At 56.0% G+C, this 24,770-nt stretch overlaps 2 protein-coding genes and 1 pseudogene across 10 annotated transcripts in view; all 3 read left to right on the forward strand.

Annotated features, from left to right (window-relative positions):
* The first annotated feature begins 1,014 nt into the window (after positions 1 to 1,014).
* Positions 1,015 to 14,465, forward strand: ARFGAP1 (ARF GTPase activating protein 1). Of its 6 annotated transcripts, XM_079128017.1 has the most exons (14): positions 1,015 to 1,152; positions 3,810 to 3,873; positions 4,347 to 4,456; positions 4,742 to 4,913; positions 5,402 to 5,502; positions 6,618 to 6,704; positions 7,225 to 7,321; positions 9,092 to 9,148; positions 10,192 to 10,224; positions 10,922 to 10,951; positions 11,706 to 11,762; positions 12,236 to 12,295; positions 13,422 to 13,498; positions 14,023 to 14,465. In XM_079128017.1, exons 2-14 carry the CDS (start codon positions 3,814 to 3,816, stop codon positions 14,354 to 14,356), a joined length of 1,275 nt encoding a protein of 424 aa, XP_078984143.1. In that variant the 5' UTR covers positions 1,015 to 1,152; positions 3,810 to 3,813; the 3' UTR covers positions 14,357 to 14,465. The 6 variants fall into 6 exon arrangements, with proteins under 6 accessions (XP_078984143.1, XP_078984145.1, XP_078984146.1 ...); XM_079128019.1 differs by lacking the exon at positions 12,236 to 12,295; XM_079128020.1 differs by lacking the exon at positions 12,236 to 12,295 and having other exon boundaries at positions 13,428 to 13,498.
* A 2,657-nt stretch (positions 14,466 to 17,122) lies between these two features.
* Positions 17,123 to 24,770, forward strand: part of COL20A1 (collagen type XX alpha 1 chain) — a 31,797-nt gene continuing 24,149 nt past the window's right edge. For all 3 annotated transcript variants that reach the window (XM_079127986.1, XM_079127987.1, XM_079127988.1), the window contains exons 1-2: positions 17,123 to 19,577; positions 21,595 to 21,705. In XM_079127986.1, the coding sequence (XP_078984112.1) occupies positions 19,496 to 19,577; positions 21,595 to 21,705 (193 nt within the window). In that variant the 5' untranslated portion in view covers positions 17,123 to 19,495. The remainder of the gene's footprint in view (positions 19,578 to 21,594; positions 21,706 to 24,770) is intronic.
* On the forward strand, positions 19,559 to 21,736 carry LOC306654446 (annotated as a pseudogene). Its single transcript has one exon. The product of its transcript is annotated as an uncharacterized misc_RNA (transcript).

Below are 24,770 nucleotides of genomic sequence, written 5' to 3' on the forward strand. Positions count from 1 at the left end.
CTGAAAGGAAAGGAGGGAGGCCCGCATGGCTGCAGGTCCAAACGGGGGCTGAGAGCTCTGACTTCCTAGACGGTTGACACAGGCAGTGGCTCTTCTCCAGAGCAGGTACGTTCCTGCAGTCGGACTGGGTGGGGCGTGGCCTGGGGACACCACTTTCAAAAGCTTCTGACTGGGTTTTCCTGGAGGTTCACCCATGGTGGCAAGGTTGACCTGCTGCCCTGAAGTGGAAGCAGCCTGGCACCGCACCCTACACTTCCGCCACTAGCCACAAAACTGCAGTATCTCTCCAGCGCCCTGTTACAGCCTTGGCACTTGTGCAACGTGGACGCCGCTGGACAACCCTGGGTAGGCGCCTGACCTCGGCACACCCCTACCGCCCGCGCACCGGGGCGGCAGTTCGCCCGCTTACACACCCACTGCCGCGAGGCCTGCGCCCTGATTGGACGAGCTCAGGGGTACAATCTACCCGACTGGCTAGTCTCAGAACCGGGCGGGCGAAGGGGAAGGGCTACAACCGGGTCCAATTAAGGCTGAATGCTCTATTCCGAACGCCGACCACCAGGCCTTCCGTTTCTCGCGACTGCACGCGGCACAGCCTGCAGACTGGAGGTCAATAAAGATGTTCGCCCTTGGTCACTCTGAAGGCTACACAGCAATGAAGGACCTGTGGATACGCAGAGGGCACAAAGTAAACACGAAAGCAAGCCACTTGGAATCGGCCCCCAGCGACCATCGCTGTGGCCGCTCGTGGAGCTGCGTCCACACGGGGCCTGCGCTCTCACCGCCCGCGGCGGGGAGCCCGTCCCTCCAGGCGGCCTCCCTGCCGGGCTCCCCCAACCCCGTCCAGCCTCCGGCCGCGCCCGCCCTGCCGGCTCCCGGCCCGCGCCGGCAGCCGGCCTCCAGGGTCCCGAAAGCCACGACCCCCCCGTACCGGAAGGAAGGCCGTCCCCATGGCGACTGCGCGGCCGCGCTTCCGGCTCCGGCGCGGAGGCGGAAGTCCCGCCCCGTCGGCCTCCCGTGAGGCCGAGCGAAGCGCGACGTAGCCGGAAGCTGCTGGCGGCCGGTGGGCGACCCGCGCGCCTGTGCGGCACCGCGGCCCAGCGCGACCCCCGCCCGAGCCCGGCCCGAGCCCGGCCCTGCCCGCCCCAGCAGGTAAGCGCGCGGCAGTGCGTCCGCGGCCCGCCCCGCCGGCCTCCCGCATCCCGCCCCGGACCCGCGCCCCCGGAGCGCCCTCTTCCCTGGCGCAGACCCTGGGCCCGCGAGCCCTCTCGCGCGCCCGCCAGCCCCCGGCCTCAGGAAGGCCAGCTTCCCCCGCCTCCGCCTGCTTTGCCATTTTCCCTCGGCCTCTGACGTGCAGCAGTGTGGGGAGGGAGGGAAAGACTCGAGGACTGGCCCTGAAGCCCTGCTGGTTCTCCCGGGTCTGGAGGAACTGCGTGTCTTAACCGCAAGCCTCCGATCTGAGAAATGACTGCGTGTGGACAGGCCCGACTCCTGCCGGGCCTTTGACAGTGTCAGCCAGCGGGACCCTGGCAGTACCGGGCAGGGGACTGAGTGGCCGAAGGTTTGCCCCGGGTGTGTTTCTGGCCCGGATCCCTGCCAACTGCAGAACAGCAGTAGCGTGCTCTTTACGAGGAAGGGCTCTTACTCTTAGACCTGGATTCTTACGGTGGCTCTGGCGGCTTGAGAAAGTTAATGTCACCCATTCCACAGCCTTAGGACTGCGCAGCGTCTTTACATGTGCCCTTTGATCTACGAGATTGAGGGTGCCTCAGTTCAAGGCCTAATGTCCTGACAAGTGGCTTAGTGGACTCAGAAGTGTCCTCATTTACCTGAGCATTTACTGAAGTTAGTCCACTTAAAACAGAGGGACATTTTTATCATTTCACATGTTAAGACAGACTGTTTTTGAACATAAAACATGGGTAGTCTTTTAAAAGTAGAAGGTATTTGTTTCCATGTTGTTAAACAAAACATTTCAGATAGAGAAATAAGGCCTTCATACCCCAAAGTGTCACATAGGGGGATTGCTTACCACCTTTTCTCTCTGGTAGTCCTGTGAATGCCCTTCCTTATTTCACAGTTAGAAATTTGAATCAGCCTCACCAGGTCCTGACTTTGATTTCCTCTTTGGAGCAAGTTGAGAGCCCCTGAGGGTCCACAGTGCAGATCTGTGTGGGCCTGCACATCTGGTGTCCCTGTATACCAGCCCCACGTGGAGCCTGCATGTTGTCCTTACAATATTGTGTCTAACAGGGCTTTGCAACTGAAACCCACCAGGGGGTCTCTCCAGATGTGGGTTTCCCCATATCTGCCTCAGTGCTGCAGATGAGTTGGTGCTTAGGATGATGGAGGAGTCAGGCCAGGCCCAAGTCCTGCATCAGGCCTGAGCATTCAGGCATCACCTCGCAACTAACACCATCCTGACACAAAATTCAGGATGGGAGGGAACCTAGGGTGAACTTTTGATTTTGTTTCAATCAGTTATAGAAAACAGTATTTCCTAACTTCACATTGCTTGAAAGTGTCCTTGTGAGTATTCAGAAGCAGGAGCAGATCCATTCAGAAGGGTGGTGTTTTGAGGCAGGATCCCTTCCATGAAGGCCTTGTTTCTGCAAACTTAAGATTAAAATGAAGTAGAGAACAGGGGTATTTCCAGTCACTTCTTTTTTAAAGCTTCACCTCACATTAAACTGTTAACAGGAAAGCCAGTCCAAGCAGTCACTTTCAGTGTGGCAGCAAAGCGGGAAGTAGATGACACTGAAAACGTCAGCTGTGAGCCTGTGTGTGGCCTCCATCATATGCAGCATGCCCTGTGTTTTCCACACATTTGGTGTCCTGCAAGTTAGAGGGAGCAGGACAGATCTGGATGAGTCCAGAGAGATGGCACTCTCAGTTGAGGACTAGATGGGGAGGGTGACCTGAGGCCCAGGTCCAGCCTCTAGGCCTCCCAGTTCTGGTGTGTGCGGGACCAGTGGAATAAATTTACACCTGATGCTGTTGACATCACCACCTTCCTCCAGCTTTGGTATTCCTGGTCATGAGTTAAACTGGCCACCAGTTGAAGTTGAACTTTGCTAAAGCTAGTATTTCTATAAAGAAAGAAATAGCTTTTCTTTCAGCCCGACCTTACTACTGTCCCTGTCAGTGTCTCTGTGAGTTGTTGTAGGTCTAGTAGTCCATGGGCCACAGTCTTTGTCGTACTGTGGCTGAACCATCTGTCACCTCCATCTCTCAGGATAGCCCCACAGAGGACCTACCCACACACCTTTCAGCAGGCTGACCTATTCATAGTATCAGTCAGGGACACCGCTTTGCCCCATGTCACAGATGGGAGCCTCCCCACACTGAGTTGGAGAGCTGGAGGAGAGGTGGGATGTGCCGAGCACCTGGGCTCACTGTCATATGGCTCTTTCCGGTAGGGAAATCAGGATTTGCAGCCATTCTGTATGTTTTGTGAAGGCCACCCTTTACTGAGCTCACCATTAAAAGAGGGCTTTTTTTTTTTTATAAACTGTGCAGTCTTGGTGTTACACAGTAGTTAAGCGGAGTGAACAACACCCACTGGTCTCACGGTGTCCCTAACTATTACAGTTGTGACCTGGGAGCATCACAGAGTGTGGAGAAGAGGATCCTTTAGTGGATGGCCTTGCATGGCCAGCAGAGGCAGCGTCACAGCACAGCTTCAGAGTAGCCCAGCAGAAGTGCTTGTGGGGTTACCCCTGTGTAGTGTTTTTGAACAGTTTATTTTCTGCCTATAAAGTAACAATAACCCATTGGTAAGTTTGAGGGTTTCTTTTCCTCCTTTGCAGCATCATGGCCAGCCCAAGAACCAGGAAAGTTCTTAAAGAAGTCAGGGCACAAGATGAGAACAACGTGAGTATATACTGTTGGCAGCAGTTTGGGTGGCTGGTAACCCTTCTGAGTCACTTGGGGCAGTGGTCGTGCCCCTTCTTGAAACAGCTGGCTGTCGGTGAAGCTGACCAGAATCCTGGGGAGCAGCTGGCTATTCTGGTCCTCAGCAGCAGCAGGACTCTAGGGAGTGGGGCTCCTGCCACATTGCTTAGGTTGTACTGAGGACAGTCTGCTTGTTTCCACCTGAATCTTCTATCATGTGGGAAGATCTTCCCCTTCACATCAGTTTTCAGCTGCCTTCAGCTTTATCCTGACCCTATGCCCTCTGAACACCTGGAACAGCCCTGTTGGGCTTGCAGTGACTAGCTGTCTTGTGCAGGCCTTGCACACCTTACTGCCTTTCTTTGTGCCCCCTTGGGAGCACATGTTGGGTCTTTGGGGTCCCCAGCCCTGGCCTAAGCCTCCTAGTGAGTTGCACATGGCCCCCTTTGTAGGTTTGTTTTGAGTGTGGCGCATTCAACCCTCAGTGGGTCAGCGTGACCTATGGCATCTGGATCTGCCTGGAGTGCTCGGGGAGACACCGTGGGCTTGGGGTGCACCTCAGGTCAGTACCACTCAGCCTCCACAGAGCCTGCACCTAATCTAGTGTTCATGTCATGGTGGGTGCCTGTCACCCAGAGTGCTGCCTGCCTAGGAAGCTTGGGGGCTGCTCCTCACCCTGCCAGGTACACTGTCGTGTTCACTGCTGGCCCCCTGGCCTCTGTGTAGCTTCTTCTGGCTTCTGTTTTGCTTCAAGAAGCACTCTTGTCCAGTTCACACCCTGACCTTGGGTGGGAAGGATCCTGGATCCTCAGGTAGCTGGTGATCAGACTGAGCATCCGGTTTCTAGCTTTGTGCGCTCTGTTACTATGGACAAGTGGAAGGACATCGAACTGGAGAAGATGAAGGCCGGCGGGAATGCCAAGTTCCGGGAGTTCCTGGAGTCGCAGGAGGACTATGACCCCTGCTGGTCCCTGCAGGACAAGTACAGCAGCAGAGCTGCCGCGCTCTTCAGGGATAAGGTATCGGCAGCCCAGTGTGCATGTGCCCTGCTGTCTGGGCCACACCCCCTGTTCGTGGCAGCTGAAATGTGGCTCCAGTGGCTCCTGGAGTTGGGTTTCTCCCGTCAGTGGAGATGTACCTGTTGAGGCCATGCACAGTCCAGGTGCAGGCAAAGATGTTGGCCCTCACCTCATCCAGAGCAGGCTCTGCTGTCCCAAGGGAAGCAGGTGACCCCATAAGAACAGAAGAAAGGGAACCATGAGTGTGGTGCCTCAGGTGTGTGTTGGCTGCTGTGGTTGCCTGTGCCCATGCAGCAGGAGCCACCGGATCAGGACTCTAGCACTGTGGCTCGTCACACATGAGGCCTGGCCTCGATGCTCATACTGAACATACAAGCCAGAGCCACAGCTGCTGAAGCCCTGGAGGTGTCTGCCGGCGTCTGCAGCAGCGCAGGCATGTGAGGTTGGACATGCACATAGTCTGTAACCATCTCATGTCCCCTCATTAGGTGGCTACCCTGGCTGAAGGCAGAGAATGGTCTCTGGAGTTATCACCTGCCCAGAACTGGACCCCCCCTCAGCCCAAGATGCTCTCATCCACTGTCCACCGGTAGGTACTCGTTTGTCCTGTTGGACAAACATTCTCAGCTCCACCATGATCTTAGCCATAGTGCAGGATCCCCACAGAGCCTTGCTTACCACTCTGTCGTGGAAATAGCTCCTGCTGCCAGCTCTTCCTCAAAGTCAATGTGAAACATAGCTTTTTAAAATTGCCAAAGTATACAAGCTTCTAATCAAAATTCATCTGGTAAAGATAGATCTACAGATAAAAGGAGCATCTCCTCTGCCTCCAATAGGCTGCACCAGTCTCCCATGGGGATGTTGTGCATCCACGTGAGCAGTGGCTTGCTGGGGATGTGGATAGTATCTGTCCACTTTTAGGACAGGTCCTGATGCTGTAGGCCTGTGCTGTGACTCCCCACATCCAGGAAGCAGCCTGTGTGGAGGAGGCCACCGGAGGCTTCCGTGTACAGGTCTTCCTCCCTGCAGGACCTGGGTGGAGGTCCTGGCACCCCTGAAGCTGCAGCTTGTTCCTGGCCCTGGACTCTCCCTGCCCTCTCCAACCAGCACAGGCCTGCCATTGGCTGCTTTTGAGCCCTGTGAGTCTGTCGGCAGCTCAGCCTGAGCACTCTGTGGCACAGCCAGAGGCTGGCCTAACTCAGGAGTGAAGGCCACGGCTAGGTGGTTCCAGCTGGTGTTGCTGAGGCCACCCAGGCTCTGCAGGCCTCTGCAGCCCACTTCATTCAGCACTGGCCCTCACTGACTTTCTTTTTTCTTTTTTTCTTTTTTTTTTACATTTTTAGTTGTAGATGGACTTAATATCTTTTATTTTTTATATGGTGCTGAGGATTGAACCCAGTTCCTCTTAGGTGCCAGGGAAGCGCCTTACCACTGAGCTACAACCCCAGCCTCTCACTGACTTTTTCTTTTTTGGCAGGCGGGTGGGTACTGGGGATTAAGCTCAGGGGCACTCAACCACAGCCACATCCCCAGCCCTAGTTTGTATTTTATTTAGAGACAGGGTCTCACTGAGTTGCTTAGTGCCTTGCTTTTGCTGAGGCTGGCTTTGAACTTGTGATCCTCCTGCCTCAGCCTCCCAGGCTGCTGGGTTTACAGGTGTGTAGCACCGCAGCCCGCCCCCACTGACTTTTGACTCTGTTTCAGACCCTCTGGCCAGCCGCAGAATGTGACTGCCTCTGCGGACAAGGCTTTTGAGGACTGGCTGAACGACGACCTTGGCTCCTGTCCAGGGTGAGCCCTCTTAAGTCAGGACACCTTGGGCAGGCCCCCTCTCCAGGGCTGAGTGTGAAGGGTTAGGGCTGCTTTCTTTGGAGTGGGCTGGATCTGTGCTTTTCTTTTGTAGGGCTGAAGTGTTAGCGATGCAGGGTCTGACTGTGTCAAGCCCTGGTCATCCCAGGTTTGAATCAGGGGTCTTGAGTATAGAGAAAACCTAATGCTTAGAAGAAAAAGATGTATTTTTTTTTCTTGGAATCTTCCTGAGCTATGAATGAATTTTTATCCCTGAGCTGTCAGATTATTTTGATTCTTCTTCTTCCTGTAACCCTGGTATTAGGTTTGGGGTCTTGCTGGGGACCCTCAGATGATGTAGCAGGAGGGACTTTTTAAGGGTGTGACTGGTGTGCCTGTTGCTGCGAGATGCAGCCTGTCCTGTGTGGGGAGTTGGTATGTCCTACAGAGGCCTGAGGTCTCTGCTACCCAGAAGCAACAAGATCCACGCCAGAGCTGCTGCCTGTCCGTGCTTTACTCTCAGGGTCCAGGAGAATCGCTACGTGGGGTTCGGGAACACAGTGCCACCTCAGAAGAAGGAAGATGATTTCCTCAACAATGCCATGTCATCGCTATACTCGGTGAGGGTCCTAGCCCTGCAGAGCCCCTGCCACAGGCAGGGTAACCCTGGCATGGTAGTGTGGGAGAGCCTGGGGTGACCTGCTCTCTATTTCATCTGATTGGAGACCTTTCTCCCTCATCTTCAGCAGGTATCCTTTATAAAAATGTGGCTTAAGTTATTCATATCCCAAATACATCTGGCAACAAAGCATCTATTTCAAGGTACATTCCTTCAAAGACCCTCCATAGCTATCCTCTCTCCAGGGAATACCCTGAACCCAGCACTGGCCCAGCCTACCTGGGCTCCTTTGCTGTGTGGGCCGGCCCAGGAGGTGAGGTTCCTGGGCAGGCAGTCTAGGGGCTGAGTGGCAGTGCTCAGCCTCAGGGTGTGTGGGCTTGCTTTCATGGTCCAGAAGCTTGAGGCCAGATACTCAGGGCACAACCTCCTAGACTTGCCACTAGTCATGGAAATACACTTTGTCACCATTCATCTTTTAAGGAAACTACTTTAAAAACAAACAAACAAAAACATCTTTTTTCATTACACACGGGTCTGCAGTTTTAATACTAATCCCCAGGGTTCCAGCCAGGAAGGGCTGTTCAATGGCAGCTGGTGCATCCATTCCTGGACGCTGCCTGGGAAAAGATGAGGGACCACATCTGTACGTACGTTAAGTACAAGAAAGCAAGTGCAGGGAGGGCAGGTGCCGTGTGATAAGGGGTGACGCCAAGACTGTCATGGGCAGGGTGGGTGGGGTCGCCACTGACAGGCACAGGTGGCAGACTGCTCTGTGCTGGCTTTTGAGTCATACGTTTATTCCACAACAAACGGATTTCTCATTCGGAAGCTCTTGCAAGCTGTGTCTCCTCCAAGGAGCACCGCTGCTGGGTGTCCAGAGCCCAGCTTCAGAGCTCTGAGTCAGACCTGGCAGGTGGCCTGTCTGGGCACTGGCACTGAGGTTGTTCTGCCTTGCAGTGGCTACTGAGTCCTTTCTAGGAAGGAAAAGAAGGTTTTAGCTTGAAGCCTGTTGAGGGATTTTGTGAAGACACCCCTCTAGCTACGTGGGGTTCGGGAACATAGTGGTTTCCTGTCTCTGCTGAGGTCTCCCTGGGAAGACAGCCACATGCAGCTGCCTCAGGGGTAATGGTTTCTGCCTTCCCTCCCTCGAGAGGGGTAAGCCGATGTTTTTCTACAGTCCTGGGGTTGAACCTAGGTCCTTATGCTCCACCACTGAACTACATCCCCAGCATGTAGCTGTGATTCGATGAGATGTTTCTTTCTAAAGAGCTTTGATTTAGCTTGGAAGGCTTAGGAGAAAACAGCCTTGACTTACACGGAGGCCTGTGACCTGCTCTCCACCCCCATCTGCTCCTCCATGGGAGGCAGGAGGGAGCAAGAAGAGAAACAGGCATGAAGTGAGCACATAGGCCTGGCGGCCCTTTGCTGTGGCAGGCTGATTCCTGAGTCCTTTTGTGGTGGCCACTTGTGATGTGTGCTAAGTACTTGCAACATGTGCTGAGTGCTTGTGCTGAGCACTGTGGCTGGGGCAGTGGTGCCTCGTAGTGCAGGCATCTCATTTTCTCCCCAGTGCAGGGCTTGCAGAGGTGTTTGAGGTGCCCTCCACGGGGTCCTTCTCTGTAGACAGCCTCGTGGGAGAGGCCAGTGCAGCGTGCAAGGCTTGGCAGCCTGACGTCATGGGGTCCTTCTCTGTAGACAGCCTCGTGGGAGAGGCCAGTGCAGCGTGCAAGGCTTGGCAGCCTGACGTGGTTCTTTTCTGTTTCCTTCTCAGGGCTGGAGCAGTTTCACCACGGGAGCCAGCAGGTTTGCCTCTGCGGCTAAAGAAGGTGTAAGTCACTCAGGATGCATGCTGGCTATCCCTGGCCTGGGGTCCTGGGAGACGGGCTCCTAGGGCCTCATGCCTCAGCAGAGAGCCCAGGTCTTGGCAACTGCAGATTGCCCAGGAGTCCTTGCGTAGTGGCAGGTGTTTCTCTGGCAATGACCAGCTGCCTGCAGAAGTTAACTTGGCCCTTGTGGGCCCCAGGCTCCACTCTGTCCCAGCAAATAGGTCATGGGTGCCTGTATCCCACTTGCTGCCTCCTAGTCTTCAGAGTGGTAGTGGGATGAGTTAAGGTTTCCCTCTTTCTTCTGCTTGAAACAAGGGGAGAAGCTAGGGACTTGGTCAGGACAACAGTGCTATGTAGGAAGCTCTCCTGGCCCCACAATGCCCTGGTCATTGCTGAGGGAAGGAGCAGGTTGAACTGGACAGGGTACATTCTGGCAGAGGCCCTGGGCATGGGGCTTCCCAGATAGCCATGGATCCAAGAGGAACAGGGACAGAGGTGGCTTTCCCCACCAACCCAGAGCAGACAGGCCAGCAGCATCCACAGATGGAACTGCTGGATTGGTTCACTGTTGCTGTGCTATGAGGCAGCTGCTGGCTCCTGCTGGGGTCTCTGCTTCTTATTTCTAGAGAGGGAATGAGGCCAGCACAGGTCCAGGTGCCTTCTAGCCTAGGTGTCTATGGTCAGGCCTTTTCTTTCCTCAAGTGTCAGCAATTGGGGTATGGGGTAGCCATGTCCCTGTACATGCTGGGTCCTGAGCTGTCCCCTGCATCATGGCAGATGGGGGCTGAGGCAGTGGGAAGGCCTGTAGAAGGCAGTGTTGGGTGGCTGCTGGGCCTGGCTCCTGCATTGGAGGATGGAGTCACCTGTGGCTGGCCCAGCCTGGCATGGCCCAGGAATGTGAGGAGCTGGCCTCTCCACAGCTCTTCTGGGTACCTGGGAGCTGCTTCTGGGTCAGTGCTGGCAGTCTAGGTGGCCATCAGGAAGTGAAGCCTGATGGTCAGGGTTCAGACTGTTGGCTAAAAGACCTTTTTGTTTCTTCTTTCAGGCTACAAAATTCGGATCCCAAGCAAGTCAGAAGGTAAAGAGTTTTACCGTTTTAAAACACTCTGATGTGTCTGTGCCTTCGCATGTAGGGTCTGGAAGATTTTTGGTTCTGTGCCTGGAGCCCAAGGATCCTGACACAGGGGCCTCGCGTCATCAGTAGGGTCACCTCAGTGCATGCACAGTTCACTGGAGACCGGAGGCTGCTGGTTCAGGGCTTTGCGTCGCAGCCCGAGGCAGGCTCGGCCCTTGTTCCTTTTTTCTTCAGCACCTGGTGTGGCCCCAAGCAAACCACAGGTGCTCAGGGCTGTCCTCTTGTGTGCTGTGGGCAGGATTTGAGGACCCACCCTTCGGCCCATCACCAGGAGTCCAGTTCCCAGGAGGCTCCTGTGGCCTGCAGTGCTTACTGCCTGTGGCACTTCCTCCTCCAAGGGACTCTTCTTGTCACACACCCCTAGCTGTGCCCCGCAGGGACGCACACTCACTTTGTGCTGGAGCCTTTGTCAGGCTTCTGAGTCACACTTACAGATTCTGGAATGTGGTGAGTTTGGAGCAGAGAAGTGCCCCCACCAGACCCTGGCACAGGCTGAATCAAGGCCTGGTGACACCTTCCCAGTGCTGCTATCAGAGCAGTTCAGCCAAGGGGTGTGCTCTCTGCTGCCTGGGAGTTCTAAACACTGCTCCTCCCGCCTGCTCTCTTCCTGCTCTCCTGTCTGCCTGCCGTCTGGGTCAAGTTTTGGGGCTACAAGCAGCAGCCAGAGCCGGTAAAGCCCCATGTCTGCTGGTGCATGCCGCCCGCGTCTGCTGGGAACCTGCTTTGCTCTGCCCGCAGTTGTGCCCTGTGTGTGCTGTGCTCCCACCTCCCTGGCCTGCTGGGCTGGAGGCAGCCCACAGTTTCCCCCAAGACCAGATCCCGTGTGCTGGTTGGGCCTGGGGGAGCTCCAAAAAGTGGGACTCCTCAGGGTTTTCATTAGATTGAATTACCTCAACCCAAACCAGCCCCAGAAATCTCACCCTGCGGGGAAGGAGCCTCTTGTGTTGTGTAGTCATTCCCCCTAACGTCCTTTGGCTCTGCTCTTCCTGGCCTTGCAGGGAGTGGGAGGCCATGCCACACCCCAGACAGCTCTGTCTGCCAGAGGCCTGCCCTTCCCCAGCGGCTCTTCCTCTGCTTCTGCCTGAGCCTCCCCTCCTGGTGGGCCTCCAAGTCCGCTCCTGGGAGAGGAGGGAGAGGCCCTGCAGGCAGCCTGCTGCTGCCAACCTACTGTCCTCACAATGAGACTGTGGGCTCAAGTCATTGGCTCCCATGGCGAGCAAGCTGGGGCCCAGGGAGCCCTTCCTTCAAGAGTCCCCTCGCCTCCCTGTCCTAGCGTCACTGCTGTGACCCTGTTCCCACAGTGTCCTCGTCCCACTGCCTGCCTTCTGTCAGCAAAGCTGGGCTGGGCTGCGTGCTGGCCGTGTGCCATGGTGTGTGCTGTTATATGAACTCTATGAACTCTCATGTGATGTCCCTCTCAACAGGCTTCGGAGCTGGGCCACAGCCTGAACGAGAGCGTCCTCAAACCTGCACAGGAGAAGGTAGAGCAGCACCAAGGGCCAAGTGTGTACTGTCCCACCAGGCCCTTCATTTTCTAGGGGATGTGGGTGTGTGCTGGGGGCTGCAGACCACCTGTTCCTGCACCAGTGAGGCCCAGCTTCCACCCTGCTCCTCTGGCCAAGGTGGCCGCCTCCATCCCTGCCTGGGACCCTCCTCAGTCAGTCCTGGAACCCCACTCAGTCAGTCCTGGAACCCGCCTCCCCTCTGCCTCACACCCCAGTGGCCCAGCCACAGGGCATGGACCAGCCTGTTCTCAGGAGTGTGAGGGTTTGGCCAGCAGCCCACTGAGCAGCTGGGGCAGGAGACGTCCCTCTGAGGAGTCCTGATAGTGATGCGGTTGTGGGGGGCCAAGGTTGGGGCTGTGTCCTCTGTAGGGCTGAATAGACGGCTCACACTGGCGACCTGCACTCCCCAGGCTTCTGTCCCTGCTCATGATGCCTTTTAATCTATGCAGGTCAAAGAGGGAAGGATTTTTGATGATGTGTCCAGTGGGGTCTCTCAGTTGGCATCCAAGGTAGGGCAGCCCCACCTGGTGTGTGGGCATGGTGAAGCCAGTCTCCATATTCCAGGCCCTGTGCGGGCACCAGTGGTGGGAGAGGAGGCCTGGTGCTTTGTTCCTCACATGGCCTCAGTCACAGCAATGGCCACTGTCTGGTGCCCAAGGACTTGAGGAATATGGAAACAGCTTGACTGGTGGGGACTTGGCAGCCACTGACCTCTTGCTTCTTCTCCTCATCTTGCTGCCGCTGGCCTTTCCCTGGGTAAGTGCAGACACTGTTCTAGCTGTCACCAGCCCCATGACCTCTGTGGAGCCTGTGTGGGGTGTATGTGTTCTTGTTGCCCAGCCTGGGTGCCCTGGTCTGGGGAAACCACTGGGGACCTTCTGCCCACCAAGGTCAAGAAGGCCAAGCCAGCCAGCAACTTTCACTCACGTCTCCTTCCAAGTGTTGAGTGTGGGCTTGAAATGCCATGGCCTTCCCTTCTCCACACAAGGCCCCACCTCCAATAGCAAGTAGCTTGCTTAGGATGAATCGTGAGGAAGGTGGGGACACCTACACAGTAGTAGTCCCAGCACTCGGGAGAATCGCCATGCTCAAGACCAACTAGCTTAGCAAGACCCTGTCTAAAGTAAAAGTAAAGGGCTGCACACGGTGGCGCACCCTGTAATCCCAGTGACTCAGTGGCTGGGGCAGGAGGATGGCAAGTTCAAGGCCAGCCTGGCAATTATAAAGATCCTGTCTAGAAAGTAAATAAAAAGGGATGGGGGCAGGGTTGCCACTTACTGGTAGAGCGCTTGCCTGGCATGTGTGAGGCACTGAGTTCAATCCTCAGCACTACATTAAAATAAATAAAACAAAGGTATTTTTTTAAAAAGATGCGAGGAGGATAGGAGTGCAGTTCCATGGAAGAACACCCCTGGGCTCAATTCCCAGTACTGCAAAAAGCAAACAGCCAGCAGCAGGTTTTGTGTGGCCTGAGCTCTGCTGTGTTGCTGTGTGCGTCTGTGTGGGTGCATGGCAGCCTTCTTTCTGCACTCCGCCAGGTCCCCCAGCAGTGTACATTTGTATGTGTGTCAGGGTCCCCTGGGACTGCTGTGCTATGCAGAGGGGCCCTGGCTAGCCTTCCTCTCCGCCTTCTAGGTCCAGGGAGCTGGCAGTAAGGGATGGCGGGACGTCACCACCTTCTTTTCTGGGAAGGCAGAGGACCCCTCAGACAGGTATGCCCCAGGGTCCTGTGCCCCATAGTACTGCCCGGACCCCGCTTCTTATGGGCTTTCTGAGAGGCAGTTAGTGGCCTGAGCCCAGGGACCTGCCTCTGCTGTGTACAAGGGGCTCTGCTCTAGCTGCATCCTCTGATGCCCAGGCCCCTGCTCACGGGCAGAAGCCACCTTCTCCTGTCCCTAACATTCTGTTTAGTAAATAACCTCCAATGCTTGTGACTGATAGAATGAGGGCTCTGGCAGCAGGACACTGTGTCCTTTCTGGCAGGTTCTGTGCCCTCAGCCCCAGGGTGGCCCTCAGCTAGGCCAATTCCTTCTGCTTTACAGTGAGAGCAACAGTTCCCTCCTGGGGGGTCAGCCACGAGCATGACTAGGAAGTGGTTGGCAGGGCTGTCAGCCCCTGTCCAGGCACAGCATTGGGCTGGCCCCCAGAGCAGTCACCCCAGTTGGGCAGCCTGGGGGCCCCATGGCCTGAGTGTGTTGTTGCCATCTCTGTTGAGTTCCTCCTTCTCTCTGTGAAGACCCCTGGAGGGCCACAGCTACCAGAACAGCAGCGGGGACACCTTCACAAGTGGCTCCATCGACCAGAGCTTCTGGGAGACCTTTGGGAGCACCGAGCCCCCCAAGGCCAAGTCCCCGAGCAGCGACAGCTGGACCTGCGCAGATGCCTCCACGGGGCGGAGGAGCTCAGACAGCTGGGATGTGTGGGGCTCGGGCTCTGCATCGAACAAGAACAGCAACAGCGACGGCTGGGAGAGCTGGGAGGGAGCTGGTGGTGAGGGCAGGGCCAAGGCCACCAAGAGGGCAGTGCCATCTGTGGCAGCAGATGACGGCTGGGACAACCAGAACTGGTAGGGCCCTCAGCCCAGCTCCCAGCCCCACCGGGGCGACTGCTGTGTGTGCACTTTGCCTTGTCCTAGTTCCTTCTTCCTCTTGACCCAAGAAACAGCAGCCACAGCACGAAGGCAGTGTCTCAGGCCGGATTCAGTTGGTGCCGCCGGTGGGGCGTGCGAATGGGGTCGCGCTCTCCAAGGCCACTTGCCTGCCATGCACATGCCCACTGTGCCCGTGCCCCTCAGGACTCCAGGACAGTGCAGCCTCTCGGGCTCATCAGTCCTGGGGACTAGATGCCTTTGAGGGCCAGGCCCTGCTGCTGCTGGGGGCAGGCCTCGGCTGCAGCCTTGCCGGCACCATCAGCCATCCTGTCTGTGAAGGTGCCCTTTTACCTGAAGAATTGTGCTGGGTTTTTTTTTTTTTTTTTTTTTTTTTTTTTTTTTTTTTTTTCCTTTGAAGAAAATCCCTGGAGCCTCAGATGGACATGCTGAAGGCAGTACCGGAGCTCGCACTGCCGTCTGGCCCCTGGCCTGGTCAACATTTGTGGCCCTTGCTCTGAAGCTCATTGTCGTGAACTCTAGCTTTCCTGGCAGCCCTGTCCAGCCTCCATTTTGTCAGAAAAGCCCTCCACAAACAGCTGCTTGGGGCTCAGTGGGTTTTGGTCTCAGCCCTTGAACTTGCCTGTTCTGGAATGCCCTGGACACCTCAGAAACGAGCAGAGTAGGGCTGGAAAAGCAGGCTCAGCAGACTGGCCCTGTCTGTCCATGTGTGAGGATCATGATTGGGCTGGCACAAGGGCAGGTGAGGCTCCAGGGCCTCCCTGGTGACCCTGTTTCCAGGAGGAAGCCTGTCAGCGTTTTGCTGTTTGCTGTGTCTGCCATGGCCAGCTGTTTCCCATCCCAGGCACTGGAGGCCATGACACAGTGACCTGTGCCCAGCTGCACCCATGGCTCTCCCTCCCTTGTGCCCCATCTTGCACTGTGGTATTTGGGTCTCACTGAACGCAGCAGAGCCCACGCAGGCTGAGTCTGTTGGACTGTGAAGCAAGGGCAGCATACGCCCCTGGGACTTTGTGAGGCACTAGTGCCCTACAGATGAGACCCTGCACATGGTGCTGCTGCAGGCCTGGCACCCCCACCCCACCTGACCCTCAGTGTGACCAGCAGTGCATGCACCTGGCGCTCCTTGTGTGGTTTGTGTGCGCTCTGCCTGTCCCGCCGCAGCTGTGCTTGTCTCCGTGCTGACTAAGCCATCTGGTCCCATCTGTCCCCCATGAGGGTTCATAACCACCTGAGTCTGGGATGGGCCTTGGATTTAGGGAGTCCTGGGTGGGCTTGTAGCCCTAGATGGCCAGTCTCAGGACCTTCCTGAGCCAGGGAGCGCTTGTCACTGAAGGAGTATCCTGCCATGGTCCGCTGAGCTGAGGGCCAGCCTGAGAGGCTGTCGGGAGAGAACCATGAGCAGTCCCCGTGCAAAGCTTGGGAACAGTGGAGCACTGGGCACAGCTTGTGCCCTTTTTCCAAGGGCCTGTCCCTAGTTGGGAGGGGTGGAGCAACCCTGGATCAGGGCGTGCAGTGCACAACAGCACCCCACTTGTGGAAGTAGGCCATCTGCCCTGGGGTCATTGGGAGCGGGAGATGTCCCCTGCTGCCCTGGTCCCCTTTTGAGTGCTTGCTTGAGCACTGAGGCCACTTCCAAGACCCCTCACAGGAGAGGGCAGACGGGTCCTTACTCCGTCATGGGCAGACTGAGGTTTGCACGTCTGACCCCTGTGCTGTGTGGGGGCCACTGACCACAGGGCGTCCCATAAAGCACATGGGAGCAGGGCAGCCGGTGAACCCTGAAGGGTCGCCTTCTGCATGGGTCTGGGTGGACGAGGACTAGGCAGGACACAGGTGAGCCAGCAGCTTTGCTACTTCCATAGCCCTAGCTGCCAGGGACCTAAGAGGCCCACTATCATCCTCCCAAGTGCCTCAGGCTTCACTCTGAGCTGGACTCTTCAAGGATGGGGTGACCCAGCAAGGTGTTCAGCAGCCCTGACTGGCCAGACTCCCTGGGGAGTCAGGGAGGGATGGCAAAAGGGAAAGTAAGTAGCTCCTGGACCACAGTAGGGCCTGCCATGCGGGGCTCCTCCACACCCTCCAGACCCCACAGGACAAACGGCAGGAAGCTCCTCCATCTCAGCCTGTGCCCTGACCCCAGAGGGTAACCATAGCCAGGAGAGGCCTGATGGAGGAGACAGCTTGCTATCCTGTCCTGGAGCACTCTAGGGCAGAGCTGCCAGATAGGTGAGTACAGCACAGGTCACAGGCCAGGTGTGGACACAGTGGAGAGTAATCCCTGGGTCCACTACAGCTTTTGGCTGTAGCTTGTTCTTGGCTTCTGGGCAGTTGGATGGGAGTGTAGGCAGGCAGCTCCAGGGGCCAGGCCAACCCCAAGGCATCCACGTGCCTGTGCTGTTCTTCCCAGCCCCCCCCCCCCCAGGCAGCAGCCTACTAGTGGACACTTTCCAAGGCTAGCCCAGAGACGGTCATTTCTGGAATGCTTAGGCTTACTTCCTGAGCAGCCACTGAACAGCCCCTTGTCACACCCACTCAACTGCTTTGTCATCCCCACCCTTAACCAGCCCCTGCTAGCAGGGCCCAGATGTGGCCCAGCAGGAAGAAAACTAAGCCGAAGACCAGCCTGTTGTGGTTGAGGTGATGAATGAACAGGGGCAGCTGGAAGGAGGATTGGTCCTGCCCTGTTCTGACCAGCCAGGAGGAGGTTGAAGGTCCTCAGAGTCAAAGGACCACCCACATGGAGCTCCCGGTGCTATGAGCCACAAGTACCTGGGGCCGTTGGGCCAGCTTCGCAGTCCCAGCTGACGACCTGGGGTCTGACTGGGTCCTTAAGAGTAGAGGCCGGCATGAGGACATGGGTACTGTCTGGGGCATCAGGGAAGCAGGTTGTCTTTTCCTGGTGGGTCAGTCGCTGTCCAGGCAGCACAAGACTGGATGTGGCCTCCCAAGCCTCTCCTGGGGGAGGGCAGCTGTGATTGAGCAACCTACCATGGCCCCTGAGGTCTTAGGGGCCCCACAGCTGCTGTGACTATAGACACTAACCTGCCCCTGGCCCAGCAGAATATATGTCCAGGGACGTGGCCCAGGACAGGCAGACTGAGCTCCTGTCAAGTCTGTCAGGGCTGGAGGCCCACTTAAGCACCAAAGACGGGCCAGCCTACAGGGGAGCCGGGGGCCACTAGGGATGTAGGAGGGCCTCACAGGGGCAGTGCTTACCAGAGCTGTGCGAACAGAGGGCTCTTGGGAAGGTGGGTGGTGTGGGCAAGGATCTGAGCCTGGGGACCCTGGATTGGGGGTTCTGGGGCATACAGGAGGGAGGGAGTGGAGCCTGAGCGGCCCCTTCCCTGATGGCAGCCTGGGGTCCAGAGACACTAGCACCCACCAGCTCAGGGCCCCTGTGATGGCCTTCATCTCTAAGTGGCCTTCCCTGTGAGCTCCTTTTTGTGGGATAAACCTTCTGGGAGTGAGGAATCAGGTGCTTGGCCCTTGCTGCCTGGTGGTTTCCCTGCATGTACACTGGGGTCCTTTGTGCTGGGACCACTGTGTCTCTGGAGATGTCCCAGGCAGAGCACACGAGTGGGGGCTGGGGTGGCAGGGCATAACTATCGGAGGCGGGGCCTTTCACAAGCCCTGTCCTAACTGGCCACAGCAGGACCAGAATGGATCAGAAGGCCCTGGGGAGTGAGGGACACTGCCCTTGGAGCAGGCGGAGGTTGGTGACTTGCTGCAGTTCTGGGGCTGGATGGATAGGGGAGCCACCAGGGACCCACTCAGGTCTGTGAGGCTGCCCTTGACTTTCAGGAAGGCTGGGACAGGAGCTGAGCTCCTAGGTGGGAGCAGGGCCAGGGTTCAGCTGGAGACCTGGGCTGTCCTGAGCTCTCACTAACCCTATGGGGCATAGGGAAGGTGATGTCCAGCAGAGAGGATGGGGAGCTGTTTGACTTTGACAGGGTCCAGTGGCCTGGGAGTGCTGGGGGTTGTCCAGCTGGAGCTTTTGTGGCTGGATGGGGTTCAGTGCATATCCGCCTCCCCTCCAGGTGGCTGGTGCTGGGGTCTCCTTGTGTAGGTTGCTCAGCACGTGCTTGGCACCCCAGACGTGATCTGATTCCCTGGAAGGGACACGTGCCAGGATGGGGCTATGTGCTAGCAGCCTTCCCCCCAGGCAGGGGCTTCCCTTGGGGAGGGGCCGTTGCTTTGTGGGGATGCCCCTCAGCACGCACTGGGGAAGGGTTTCAACTGGGTGGGGTTGGGGGTCTTGGTCAACCAGGATGTCCTGCAGGAGGACCCTGGCCCCGCTGTGGGTGCTGTGGACTGTGCTGTTTCCTGCCCTCTGCTCAGCACAAAGGGGTGGAGGCCTCAGCTGAGTATGCTCTCCTCTTCCTGGAGACCATCCTGCCAGCTTGTTCTCCACCAGCCCTGTGGACAGGTTGCCTCAGCTCACATGTCCCAGATCAGGTTGTGTGTGTGCCCTGGCCCCTCCTGCCCCTGCAGCAGCCACTGGGTCACCCTGGCCTCCTCTGTACTGGCAGCCTTTCCCTCAGCCTCCTGACTTTGACTCCCAGCCCCCTGGGTGGGCTCCAGTTCCCCCACACTCAGGCAACCCTGGCAGGTGCTGCCCCAGGTTTGCCTGCTGTGGCTCTCGTTCACCTCCATTGTCTCAGGTGCCCTTTCTGCCTTGAGGCTGGGCCTGGCAGACACCTTGCATGTGCCCAGTGATCAGACAGTACCCCCAGCCCAAGGACCCCCATGAGCAGGCGTCCACAGCTACCACCTGTGCAGGGCATGGGCAACTGGGGGTTCAAGGTCCTGTAGTCACTCAGTGCTCCAGCTGTGTGCATCCACTGTGGATGTGAACACAGGAGTGGGGTGGGAAGACCCAGTGCAGCCCCACCCCATCCTTAGAGCCTCCGCCTTGGGCAGCAGGGAACAGCATCCACAGATCCCCAGCTTCTGGGCCACTACAAGTGTCTGTGGGGCCAGCCTGCCTGGCTCACAGAGGCACAGATGACAAACTCTGTGTGGTCAGTGAGGAGACTGAAGGTGGGTGGGTAGGTGGGAGGTAAAGGGCCAAAGTTTCTCCTCCTGCAGGCTGTGCACCATGAGCCGCCGAGGTCACCCCCACCTCCGCTTCTGCCTCTGGCTGTGGTTGGGGACCACATTGGCACATGGGCTGAGACAAGGTAAGGGACAGTGCCCTCATCTCTGCAGGACAAGCCCGCTGCTGCTGGCTCTTGGCTTCCTTCCAGCCGCTCTTCTCATGGAGTGAAGGCTGCTTAGTTAAGAGTCGGTGACTACAGAGCAGACAGAGGATGGGACTCACTCCTGTGAGTCTCGCCTCAGCTTCACGTTGGCCTGCAGTCTATCCACTGGGCCTTGGGATGCTTTTGTGTTTTCTGTTTCTCTGTTTTCATCGCCGCCACCTTTTTGTAAGGTGGTTTAATTCCCTCTCGTTCATGATTCGCCTAGCTATTCCACGGATACGTTTCAGCATAGTCTTCAGACCGCACACATCTTGATAAAGAGAAAGATCCCTTTCAAACTACTCCCCCATCCCCGAGGAGACCACAGCTCCCACCTGCCTTTCCCTCCTGCACTGTCCCCTGGGATCTCCAGGTGGGCCAGGGACACCTCCACCTGGCCCCTACTGCCTGTATGCAGCCATGCTTCTCAGTGTTGACCCTGGAGGAGCAGCACATACACCTGGGGAAGGTATGTGCTAGGGGTGCCTCCCTGGGGAGAAGTCCTGGCCAAGTGGATTTTTGGAGGTGAGTTTCTGTCAACAGAACCTCTGGGACTCTCAGTTCATGCTGGGAACTTGCTTCTCTGGCTGGGTGGAAGTGACCCTCTGTGGCAGTCCAGGCTCCTACCAACTGTTGTTCTCATTCTTGGTAGCTCTTTGTCACTGAATCTGAGGGTCCTGGGTCAACTTCAACATCTGGTATTGTAGGGCCCCACTTCCCACCTGCCACCCATGCAGCTGTGGGGAGACTTGAGCCCAGATCCAGCCTGGAACACTGCAGGCTTCTGGTCCCCAGCCAGTCCTCTCTGGTGAGGAGTTGCCTAGACTGACTTTGGCTCCCTCTGCTCAGAAAAACCCAAAGCGATAAATCTTGGACAGAAATCAAGATTTCAGTTCAAAAGAAGCCTCTCTTGTCAGTTTGAGCCAAGTCACGAAGCAGTTCTATAAAGACAATATGTGTGCAAGTGAAAGCAAGGACGTCACTCCGTCTTGTGCAGTTTCCCCAAGGACGGAGGTTCAGGCAGGCCAACATGTTGGAGGCAGAGTGGAGGAACAGAAGGCTCTTCATGGGCAAGAGGGCGTCTGCCCACAGCTGGCTTAGAGTGCCCTCCTCACCTCCACACACTCTTGCCTTTCAGCAGGAGGCTTCCAGGGCATCCGGGCCCCTTTGGGCCCATCCGGAGACCAGCTCAGCTGCTTCCTGTTCTGAATGGGTTATTGTGTCTGCCAGGCATCCCCAGTCTGGCCCATGTGCCAAAGTTCACAGTGTGGTGGCCAGAAGAGGCCCATCTCTGTCCCCATTTTTTAAAAATAGGTGCTCACTCCATAGAGCCCAGAAGTTCCCTTGGAGGTGGGCCAGACCCACATTGCCTCTCTTGCCCTCACCAGCTGTGGGCACCCCTCTTGCCACAGAATCACTCCCTAGCACGTGCGTGCACAGACACACTAGTGTGAGCACACAGGCGGACAACGACCATGTGCACACCCAGAGTGCCCAAGGAACGAGTCAACCTGGCAGTGACCTTGGCAACTCTAGGGAGTCCACGGGCACAGCTGCTTCTCCTGAGACTGGCAACTGGGAAACCTGTCTGCCACCATGCCCTGGGGCTCGCACCTCTGGTCACCAAGATGGTTGCTGTCCTCTTGGGCACAACCTCAGGGTCAGAAACACCCTGGGGCAGGATTAGACTCCCTCTCACAGAAGCTACAAGTGCAGTCCTGTTGCTGAGGACCACAGAGGGCTGGTTCCAACCCCCAGGCAGGCTTTTCCCTGAGAGCTCCCCAGGGGACAAGGCCTCAGATGCTCAGGTGCCCTGTGTCCCTCCAGAGTCCCCAAGATGGGACAGTGCCCCTCAGGTTGCAAGGCAGGTGCTCCTCACTCTCCTCGCAGTGGGGCACAGTGGAGGAGGAGGTTGGGTACTGGTGTCAGTCCTGACTGCTCCCTCCTGTCTCTGCAGTGAGTGGCCACCTAAAGCTGGCTGTGCTGCCTGAGGACCGGCTGCAGATGAAGTGGAGAGAGTCAGAGGGGAGTGGCCTGGGCTACCTGGTGCAGGTGAAGCCCATGGCAGGTAAGGGGCCTGCAGCTCTCTCCTTGGTTCCTTCCCTCTGTTGGGGCAGTCAGCATGGTGGCCACTGTCTTGCTCAGGCTAGCAGCTCCCTTCCTCCACCCTGGAACCTTGCTGCTGTGTGGTGGGCTGTGGCCCCTGGATGCCATCCCTGTTATTTCTGCATTCTTTTCCCTTGAGCACACTATGCCTCAGTCCCACCCACACCCCCAGCACACAGCACACATGAAGGTACTTACAATACACATGCTGAGCAAGGACTTCCTCAGAGTGAGTCTTGGGGCTTTCAGGATGGCCTGGACTCTGCATACCAGCGAGCTTGTGAGCTGAATAAGGGCAGAGCGCCTGGTCCAAGTGTCCACTCTGGTGGTATAGCTGGGGCCATGGTGATGCCTAAAGGCCCAGCACAGGCTCAGACCACAGGACACCTGGCCCAACACCCCCTATGTCGGTGTTCTGTCATCCTTGTTTCTAGATTGCTGAGTTGATCTACAGATGTCTTGACTAAAGTTATGTTGTGTTTTGTTTCAGTATTAGGGATTGAACTCAGGGGTGCTCTACCACTGAACTGCACCCCCAGACCTTTTCATTTTTTATTCTGAACAGGGTCTTGCTAAGTTGCTGAGGCTAGCCTGGAACTTGGATCTACCAGCCTCAGCTCCTGAGTTGCTGGGATGACAAGAGTGTACCACCATGCCCAGCTTGTAGTTACATTTTGATATGTAGAATTGTCATTATTCATTTTAAGATATCCACTAATTTTTATTGTGATAATTTTATTTGACCCATGGGATGCGTAGAAATAAATTTCTTGGTTTTAAAACAGGATGGAATTCCTACCTACTTTTTTGTTCTGAATTTCTTGGTTAACTGTGTGTGGTTAGAAATGTTTCATGTGATCTTAATGTGTTGTAGATAGCTCGTTTTATCTATGGCCTCCTTATGATCAGTCTTGGTAGATGTCCCTTTGACTTGGAAGTGTGTGCAGTCTGCAGGTGCTGGGTGCTCACATTAAGCCATCTATTTATTTCATGTTTCAGGTTTTTTTGTGTGTCATTACTGATTTTGTGTCCACTTATCTGATTTGTTGCTGAAAAGCATTTTGCCTCTCCACGGTAGCTGTGGACATGTCCCCCACAGTGTCTCAGGAGTGTGGTTTCACACGTGGAAGTCTGGCCTGGCACAACATCATCAGCACCCCGTGTCTGCTGGCAGATGGGGCCTTTCCACTGCGGAGGCCTCTTGGAGCCCTGTGTTCCAGCCTGTTCCCTGCTTTTGTGTATGAGTCTTGCTGCAGCAGAAGTGTTCACATTAAATATCCTTTCTAGTTCTTTCACTCTCAACCTCTCTTCTAAGCAGCATACAATTGGGTGTTATTTTTATCCAGTGCAACAATCTTTGCCTTTTGATTGATATATTTTATTCATTTATGTTTAATGAAATTATTGATTTGAGTTTGAATCTCCAATCTTCTTTTTGTTATTCTTGTTGTCAATTTTATCCCCTGCTTTCTTGACTTCTTCTGAGCTGACATTTTTATGGAAAATCTGAACATACTCCTAAGGAAGTGTAGCACAATGAAACCTCATGTTCTGAGACTCAGCATCAATGGTTATCAACATGCAGCCAACGTCTCTCTCCTCAACTCACTCCATACACTGGTATCTTAAAGTAAATCCTAGACATCATATAATTTTGTCTCTAAATATTTTAGTATGCTCTGTAAAAAAAAACAGGTCTTTTGAAAATAGACCAGTACTCTTCAAGTACCCTCAAATTAAAACTGCTTCAGAATTATTAAATATTTAGTTGTGTTTAAATTTTCTAGCTAGTCTATTGAGTAGCTTTTGCAGTTGGCTTGTCTAAATTGGGACCCCCCAAAAATCCACACTTCTTGTTGGCTCCTGTGTCTCAATTTCTCACCTGCAATAGTTCACCTCTCCCTTTCCTTGACATTTATTTGTAGAAGAAACAAGATCCCAGGGACCTTGTTCTGCAGAGGCATCTTTGTGTGGAGCCCCCTGTAGACTGGCAGCCGGGCCCTGGACGTTGGGTCAGGTTAAAGCCTGAGTGCTTGTGCTGACAAGAGTCTCTGCTGGTGCTGGGCCATCCCTCCTGTACCACGGCTGAGGAACGCAGTCCTGCTGACCGCCTTTGTGTGTGAAATTACGAGTGGCCAGTGGTGTGGGATATGAATAGGTGTCCCCTCAGCTTAGCAGTTACCAGTCCATGCCCTGCTGGTGGCCACATGGGAAGCTCCAGCTATCATGTCCACTGCAGTGGGGACCTTCCCCAGGGCAGCAGAGCCTCAGAGCAGCACTCCCCATGCACCTCCTGGTACCGTGGCTCTGTACCTACATTAAACCTCGGACATCCCAGTTGTAGTTGGTTGCATGTTGCTGCAGGTGGGCTCGTGTCCAGTCCCTCTTCTGCTGTGACAGTGTGTGACGTGTGGACGACAAAAGCTTATGTGGCTCGTGGCTCTGGAGGTTGGGAGACCAAGAGCATGGTGTGGTCAGCTGGAGGGCCTGGCACTGCCGTGACATGGTGAAGTGGACAAGACAGGAAAGGAAACACTGGCTAGACCATGCCACTTGTCAGGAAGCCACTTCCACAAGTGGACAGTGCCTGGTGGCACTGTTACCATGGCAGTCAAACGTCAACCTGAGGTTAAGGGGCACTGGAGCACCACAGGCCAGGGGTGTGCAAACCTGGATTCAAATCCTGGTTCCGCCACTGAGTTGCTGTGTGGCGGGTCCCTGGTGCCTTAGCTGCCCCTCTGTACGATGGGTGTGGTGAGGTTGTGAGGCTCCTGAGATTTGATACCCCTGAAGTGCTTGGGCTGGGGCCAGGAGCACAGCAAGTGCTCAATAAAGGCTAGCTGCTGGCAGCGGGAGGCTTCATTTCTCCATGCCCTCATACCTCATGCCACCCAGGCGCTCAGCCAAGAGAGTCCGGCATCCTCCCTGCTGCCCCCCACTCCTCCTTCTCCTCCCTTCCAACACTGGGGCCAGAGGTTTTGCGACACCTTGCAGGCTGGCTGTCCTCTCCCAGCCCCCAGGCACATC

Source organism: Sciurus vulgaris (genome assembly GCF_902686455.1).
Source record: "Sciurus vulgaris genome assembly, chromosome: 2".
NCBI lineage: Eukaryota > Metazoa > Chordata > Mammalia > Rodentia > Sciuridae > Sciurus > Sciurus vulgaris.

What these genes read in the sequence shown, in the direction of transcription:
- ARFGAP1 (XM_079128017.1), top strand. Translation starts at nt 3,814, where the DNA reads ATGGCCAGCCCAAGAACCAGGAAAGTTCTTAAAGAAGTCAGGGCACAA. An exon ending in CTCTCATCCACTGTCCACCG is followed by an intron (nt 5,503 to 6,617) that starts GTAGGTACTCGT and finishes ACTCTGTTTCAG; the next exon opens with ACCCTCTGGCCAGCCGCAGA. An exon ending in ACAAGCAGCAGCCAGAGCCG is followed by an intron (nt 10,952 to 11,705) that starts GTAAAGCCCCAT and finishes CCCTCTCAACAG; the next exon opens with GCTTCGGAGCTGGGCCACAG.